The sequence below is a fragment of the Acanthamoeba castellanii genome (genome assembly GCF_000313135.1).
Source record: "Acanthamoeba castellanii str. Neff unplaced genomic scaffold scf7180000084762, whole genome shotgun sequence".
Taxonomy (NCBI): Eukaryota; Discosea; order Longamoebia; family Acanthamoebidae; genus Acanthamoeba; species Acanthamoeba castellanii.
This window is the reverse complement of record NW_004457518.1, coordinates 171322-178658: the sequence shown is the minus strand read 5'-3', so window position 1 is coordinate 178658 and position 7337 is coordinate 171322. Positions and strand designations below refer to the sequence as shown.

Below are 7337 nucleotides of genomic sequence, written 5' to 3'. Positions count from 1 at the left end.
CGCGCGTCCATTTTCTTTCACAACGTGTGGTAAACAGGTCTTGGTCCTTGGCCCAAGTTTGGTCAAATTCCGCTATTCTCCCATATTTCCCTCCGATTTCCTCACCTTATCTGGATTTAGTTCGGTGACAGGCATACTGACTCCCACGTGGCCCACATGTGGTTGCCTCAGGCTGTGCAACGCGTGTGGCATACGGTACGCACGGCAGGTGAGACAGGTGGGCCAACACACCGCCACCAACGACACTGCACCGCACATCCCACCGCCTCCGACCCGCACCAGCGTGCACTACCTGCTGAATTGAATGGATTGCTTTTGTCTGTCGTCTGTGACGACTGAGTTCTTCTTCAGACCTAAACGGACCTGCACATGAACTGGTGACATGAACTGGGGTCGACCAGGGTGGGTGGTGGGTGGGCTACTTGGTGAGAACAAAGTGGTCCTTGACGCGGGCGTCGACGTCGCTGATGAAGGTCATCTCCAGTCGCGAGGACGTGACCGAAAGGCGCGTGTAGCCGTTCTCCGACACGTCCACCACGCGCGCCCACGAGGGCATGGTGAGGGGAATGTCCGTCGAGAGCCTGTAGCCGGCCATACCTGGTAGAGGGGGAAAAGGCGAGAAACATCAATCTCCTGTGTGCCGCCTACCGCCAGTGTGTCGTGTGTGTCGTGTACCTATGACGACGTGTGTGGTGGCCTGGCCTTCAGACATGCAAGTGCCGTTGAACACCGGGCAGCTGCGCTGGTACTGTGCTCCGACGAGAAGACAACTCTCAACTGACTATGCAAGTAGGGCACTTCAGGAAAGAAGGCGATGGAGGGCGCGTACGGAGTGGTGGTGGCCCCAGAAGGCGAGGTCGACCCGGTACTTGAACAGCAGGTCCTCCAGGTTGCGCCTCAGCTCTCTCGCCACCGGCTGGTCGGCCGAGTCGCCCTTATCGCTGCAGGCCCGCCACCACATCAACAACCACGTAAGCAGTGTGATGACAAAAAAGTCTCTATTTCTTCGGGTATGTACTTTTAATATACATATACATTTCTTTCGAAAATCTCACCACCATAACACTGTTCTTCGATTGGAGAGGGGGCGTACTAGTTGGAGTCGATGTACATGGGGCGGTGGCCGCTGAAGATGATCCAGGGAGTCTTGGTGCGATCCACCTTCCTCAGATCGGCTTCGATCCACTGCCACTGCGTTCCGCCTATGACGCGCACACGGCACACGGCACACGCACATGTCCGGTGAGCCGGCTGCGGCTTCCCAACATTCCAGAGAAGAATAGACCGGGGCGGGCGTGGAGGTCGCACCAATGGTGAAGTTGTGTTCGCTGGACATGAAGACGAAGTGGACTGAGCCGTAGTCGAAGCTGTACCACGGCTGATCCCTGCCCGGCGTGGGCATAGGGTACCGCACCTCATATGCCACGCCGCACTCGCCTGTCGTCGTCGTCGCACAAGTCTACGTCTTAGACACACGACACGACACGACCAACGACACGACACGACCAACGACACGACACGACACACACAGCGAGCGACACAGAACACAGGCGACACGCAACCCACGATCCACAGCGCGCGGAGCAGGTACCGCCAGAGTCAGTTCCGTTGAAGCGGGAGCCGGAGTTGGGGAAGTCGCGCTCGTGGTTGCCGATGCAAGTCATGTAGGGCAGCCGCGTGGAGATGGCCGACACCTGGTCGTGGAACTCGTCCCACTGCGCGCCGTAGCCCACCGCGTAGGAGATGTCGCCTGCACGGGTCACATATACACAACAATTTCTACGCCATGAGTATGTTCGTATATGTGGGATGATATATGCATATGATGAGGCTGCTTACCAATGTGGATGGCAAGGTCCATAGGGATGGCCTGCATATCTTTGATCATGAGGCGCGTCGTGTTGATGGAGGCCTTCTCGTTGTTCCAGTGCTCCAGGGAGTCGTCCTCATATTCGAATGCTCTTAGATTCCACACATCGATGTATATATAGAAAGATATATAGATGTATACTATTGGGAATGTGCGGAGTACCTGGGTGGTCTTTCCCATGTCTCCGTAGGCGAAGATGTTGAGGGTGCGGCTGGCCGCTCCAGGGCGAGGGGCCGACATGAAGGAGGCCTCTTCGCTGAATCCGTACGCAGGGTCACCATAGACATAGTAATACCTCGTATCTGTACTCACATATGCACGTCAGCGTCATCGCCGTCAACATCATCGTCTTCGTCATCATCGTCTGTACTCTTAGTTGACCATCACCACAACTTCATCAATGCGAATCGCAAGGTACCGGGCGAGAGGTTGGAGAGGACGGCGCTGTGGAACAGGCCCGGATCACGCCAGCCTTCGGTGTTGGCCGGCGCGCCGCACATCTGGTCCCTCGTGTAGGTCGTTGTCGACGCGCTCACACTACCAACGTACTGACCTGTGGGTGCATGCGCGTGTTGGCAACCAGTTTGAGTCCTAGAATTCAAAAAATGATGGTAGTTCGACACCAGAGATTCCCCACATACCGGGCGAGGTGCCGAACTTGACCTGGGGCGAGGTTGTGTTGAGGGTGGTCCACATGACGCGCATCTCGTGGGGCACGCCGGTCAGCATCAGGCGGCCCTGCAGCGGTTCGTTGTAGTTGGCGAACGTCACTGTTGATTGAATGTGTGCGTTTGTGAGTGGTGTTTTTTATACAACAACTTTCTATTTTTCGCACTAGTGGAGTGCGCACCTCGATTGGAGGAGGCGATCAGGGTGGGCTTGTCGATGCCGCCCGAGAAGTAGTGGAAGACGTAGTCGGCCCGCATGTTGGTCAGGCGGAACCACAGCTTGCCATATCCGTCCTTGAACTAAATGTTTAAGGACATTGGAATGTTAGGAATGTTAGAGTATGTGCAACACACCTCTATATTGACCCTATATAGTACAGCGTACCTCGTCGGCGTACTTGTACTTGATCGGGGCCGTCACGGTGACATCGGCGTCGGCGGGCGAGTAGACGCCCACCCAGTCGCCCCAGCTGGCCGAGGCGCCGCTCCACGAGACTGACACCCACTCGCCCGACCGCTTGAGCTCTCCGGGCCAGGCCGACATGCGCACGTCGCCATCACGAGCCACCACTATCTGCGCGCAATGTAAAGAATGTCCCCGTTATGTGAGCGAAAATGTTGAATGTAGCCGAGAAAGAAGCGTTGGAGGAGGCGATGGCGAAGGTGGTGTAGGTTGTGTTGGGGGGGGGTGTTAAAATTGAAAATACCTTATCGAGGTGAATGCGCGTGCTTGCTCCGGCGTCGCGACCGTGAATATGAGCTGATGAGGTAGGCAGGACCACCAGGTAGAACAGCGCCACCATCAGGCCGGCGAGAGTCCACAAACGCGCCATGGAAGCGGAGCTTGTGCGTGTCGTGGCGTACAAGAAGTGGAGGAGTTAAAAAATTGGATAAAAGAAATGCGGTTGGAAATTTCGTAGTTGTTTTCTCGCCGATTGGCCGGGCTTGATATTTCTTTATGCACCTTCCCTTATCTTTCTTTGTCCCGTCATCCGAGAGCTCTCACGTAGGTAGCCCTCGGATGTATTTCTATTTACATATATCGAAATCAAAGTACTAAAAGGTGTCGGCAGGTCGAACAACAATGCAGCGCGGGTTGGCGCTGGCGCTTGTGATAGCCCTCTTGGCCCTCGCCTCCGTGGCCGAGGCCTGGGGTCCGCTCTCGCACTACTATTTCGCCCTCCAAGCCTTCCCCACCGCCGACCCCTACAGGTACGCACGCGCACCACCGCACACACCGCACTCGCACGCGCACACCGCACGCGCATGCCACACGCGAGACTCAATGGTTTCATGGGGTGTGGGGGGGGGGCTTCGCGACAACAGCGTGAAGCAGGGCTGCGACCTGCCGGACGGGTTCTACTTTGCCAACTGGTCGCAGTTTCCGGACTGCTCGGTGCCGGTCGACGCCATGCACAACGGCGTCTTCCCGGGCTACCTCGTCCAGTTCGCCCTCACCTCCGAGGCAGCCAAGTGCGTCGCACGACGTCCCCCAAAAAAGAGGAGTTTGAATCACACCAGCGATCTAACGCACACACCGCACACACCGCACACACACCGCACACACACCGCACACACACCAGATTCAAGCGCGATGGATTTGATCCGCTGTCGATGGCGCTGGCCTTTGGCTCGCACGTGTATGCCGACGTCGTGGGCTTCCACACTCCCTACGGCGGGTACTGCAACCCCCCTCTATTCCCACCACATTGGCCACGGCGCACGGCACGACTATACGACCAAATCTGATGATGAAATGGTGGTGGTGTTGGGCCACTATGTATCGCGTGCGCAGTTATCTTGGTCCGACAGTGCCCAACTACGCGACCACGTGGCCCCACATGACCGCGATCGACGCCCACGTCTCCCATTACATCCCGTTCGACCCCGACTCCACGGTAATCCCGCCAACTCACTTTACAGTGTGCGTGTGCGGTGTGTGCGTGCGTGCGTGCGTGCGCATGTGCGCTCGTGGCTGATACACACTCCATCTCGAAAGATGTCGAGCGAGGTGGCTGCCGAGTTTGTGGCGGCTGGCACCGAGTACGCGCACAGGGCCAATGCCAAGTACGGCGTCTACAACGCCACCGCCATCAAGAAGTGCAGCGACAACTGGGGCACCGCCGGCCTCGGGCTCATCAAGGTGGCCAAGCTCCAGGCCGCGTACGCAACTCAACCCAACTCTTCATTCACTGAAGTTGATGACTGATCAAAGGGCTGATGGTGGCTGGCATGAATGGAATGTGGCTCTTTTTTATCTATTTAAAGGTCGACGTACTATCAGCAGGCGCTGATCGCCTACGACCAGTTCAACGCCACCACTTTCCAGCAGACGGCCAAGCACTTTACCATGGCCAACGATTGCGCCGTGGCGGTGATCCAGCACTGGGCGCAGCTGGTCTGGAAAGACAAGCTCCATCCGGAGACCGCCTTCGCCCAGAGCTACGCCTTCTCCAAGAGCCTCTTTGCCAAGGGCTCCTGCACGCCCTACCCCGTTTCGTAATGTGTGTGACCCAACATGTTGGGAATGCTGGCACCACCACTTCAACTCAACAATGTTGCCACCTTCGGAGATGACGAAACCACTTTGGAAGTGTTTTGTTCCGCCAACCAACACAGCTTCAACGTGATAGGCCCAATGTCGGGGCTCACCGAGGCAAATAAAAAGAGGGACTGTGCGTGGTTTTTTTTTAACCTCCACACACCGCCTACACTACCGCAATACAAGTAAAGAAGATGGGCCGTACTCCGTCTCTGTGCCTCGTCGCCCTGCTTTGTGCTCTTGCCTTGTCCTTGGCGGGCTTGGCTGTCCCCGCCGAAGCCGAGGACGTGTGCCCGCTTGGCGCCATGCGTCCGGACTCCTGGGTTGCGGTACGTCCGCTGCGGAGCCACTCGAGCCCAACGTCTCGCCATTGGAGCCTTAAGTCACTCAATCATGATCATCAATCAAACCTTCTCTTCTTCCTCCTCGTTCAGGACCTGGTGGCGCGTCTGAGGTCCATCGGCATGCTTGCCGACCGCGTTGCCTACCTCAAGCAGGCCGTCCTCAACGACACCCGCTCTTTCACTGGCAAGCAGATTGGCTCCATCCTCGGCACCATCACCCTGCAAAGATACACCCTTGAGGTACGCGCAGCTTTCTCTTTCAAGTGACATAGTGCTTCTCTTTGCTCTCGTTTAGGTATAGATATATATGAAATATAAATGGAAAAGAGAATAAATAAATAAAGATATGTACAGAAATTTCTCACATTTGCGAGTTTTCTCTATGTAGGCAATGAGCTTCCTGCAGCCCTACATCTCTGGGCTGACCAAGGACGAGTTCATCGGCGTGCTTCTCCTCTTCGGCATGGAAGATGCGCGATTGGCCGTGCTGCCCTCGATCAAGGACACGCTCTTCAATGCTTCGGAGGCCAACAAGCAGGAGATCGTCAACCGCTGCTTCGGCATGTCGGCGAATCGCCAGAAGGCCATTGCCATCCTCACGCCCGTTCCATCCAGGTACATCCACTTGACTCCATGCCTCGTCATTCCTCCATCTAGCGGCCCACACTTGCTGACGCCCACTCACGTCCTACTTGTAGGGACTGTGTCTTTGGTAACATGCAGGAGGACTCGTTCTCCATCGTCATCGACTCGTCGGCCGCGAGTAGCAGGAAGTTCTTCTTCAACGGCAAGGCGTACACCCGCATGTCATTCGTGGTGGAGCACCTCAACAAGACCCTCGCGGAACTCAAGCCCACGCAGATGTTCTACATCATCAGCTTCTACTCCGGGCCCTACCCCCTGTTCCGCCAACCGGTCTATGCCACCCCGCAGAACATCGAGGTTTGTCCCAGACCTTCTTCTTGTTGTTGCTGTTGAGGCTGTTGAGTCTTCTTGCTCACGTTGGCCTTGATTTCTATGGCTGTGTGTCGTGTCGTGTGTTGTGTGTCGTGTTGTGTGCGCGTGTGCGTATAAAGTATGCCCTTGGCGTCATCAACCGTTGGGGTCCTAGCTCCTCCACCGTGAGGGACTGCTACGGTGGCCTCTACGCCGGCTTCGCTTACAACCCGACGGCGACGGCCATCTACTTCGTCTCCACCGGTGCACCCTCTGCGGGCACGCCCTCTGATCAACTCATTTACGCCTCCATCCCGCAGTGGAACCAGGCTCGCTCGCCTCAGTACCAGGCGCGCATCTACGCGACCGCTCTCGTCGCTGGCCCGGACAGTGAGGCCGACAAGCAGGCCGCCATCACCTTCATGTCCCAGGTGGCTGGAGTGGGCAAGGGCGTCCTCCGCGCTATCGATACCCAGTAGTGTAGTGTTGTAGTGTTGTGGTGCACTCACTCCTCGGCGTACTAAATAAAAAACAAAAAAAAAGCATCATGCACGAACGCCCACCTCGGTGTCGTCCGCCTGCGTCCGGGCGTCGAGCAGCTCTGCGAAGCTCCGCACGAACCAGTCGGCTTCCTGCGCCACGCGCTCACGCACCTGTGTGCGGCCCCACACAACACACGACGAACGGCCTTACCATCAACACACGCTCACGCGCACGCACATCACAGTCCACATACTGCACGTTGAGCGCCTACGTACCACATTGCCGCCAAAGCCGATGACCATGTCGGCGGGACCCTTGGCTTCGAGGTCGGTCACGCCGTCCCCGACCATCACCACGGACGAGAAGCCGTGCTGCTGCCGAATGCCCTCGATGGCCCGGGCCTTGCCTCCCGTTTCCGACGTCGGCTCGCGTTCGTCGAAGCCCGCATACTCTCCATCTGCGGGTGTGGTTCTGAGTCTACGCGTGGTCACGTC

At 57.0% G+C, this 7337-nt stretch overlaps 4 protein-coding genes across 4 annotated transcripts; 2 read left to right on the top strand and 2 right to left on the bottom strand.

Moving 5' to 3' along the window:
- Positions 1–418: 418 nt before the first annotated feature.
- Positions 419–3341, bottom strand: ACA1_233880 (Ser/Thr phosphatase family superfamily protein; the record flags this gene model as incomplete). Its single annotated transcript, XM_004340976.1, has 13 exons — positions 419–597; positions 676–781; positions 830–941; positions 1094–1202; positions 1309–1437; positions 1592–1750; positions 1840–1930; positions 2033–2172; positions 2289–2423; positions 2512–2640; positions 2721–2838; positions 2924–3112; positions 3246–3341. 13 exons carry the CDS (start codon positions 3339–3341, stop codon positions 419–421), a joined length of 1692 nt encoding a protein of 563 aa, XP_004341024.1.
- Positions 3342–3622: 281 nt separating this feature from the next.
- On the top strand, positions 3623–5041 carry ACA1_233870 (uncharacterized protein; the record flags this gene model as incomplete). Its single annotated transcript, XM_004340975.1, has 6 exons — positions 3623–3750; positions 3865–4011; positions 4122–4217; positions 4334–4436; positions 4538–4701; positions 4807–5041. The coding sequence occupies 6 exons, from the start codon at positions 3623–3625 to the stop codon at positions 5039–5041; spliced, it is 873 nt and encodes a 290-aa protein (XP_004341023.1).
- Positions 5042–5274: 233 nt separating this feature from the next.
- On the top strand, positions 5275–6839 carry ACA1_233860 (von Willebrand factor type A domain containing protein, putative; the record flags this gene model as incomplete). The annotated part of the gene is made up of 5 exons (XM_004340974.1): positions 5275–5409; positions 5515–5664; positions 5813–6039; positions 6123–6366; positions 6501–6839. The coding sequence occupies 5 exons, from the start codon at positions 5275–5277 to the stop codon at positions 6837–6839; spliced, it is 1095 nt and encodes a 364-aa protein (XP_004341022.1).
- Positions 6840–6905: 66 nt separating this feature from the next.
- ACA1_233850 (pxPhosphoserine phosphatase) lies at positions 6906–7298 on the bottom strand (the record flags this gene model as incomplete). Its single annotated transcript, XM_004340973.1, has 2 exons — positions 6906–7013; positions 7119–7298. Coding segments are annotated over 2 exons (288 nt in total), but the record flags the coding sequence as incomplete, so codon positions are not given.
- Positions 7299–7337: the final 39 nt, after the last annotated feature.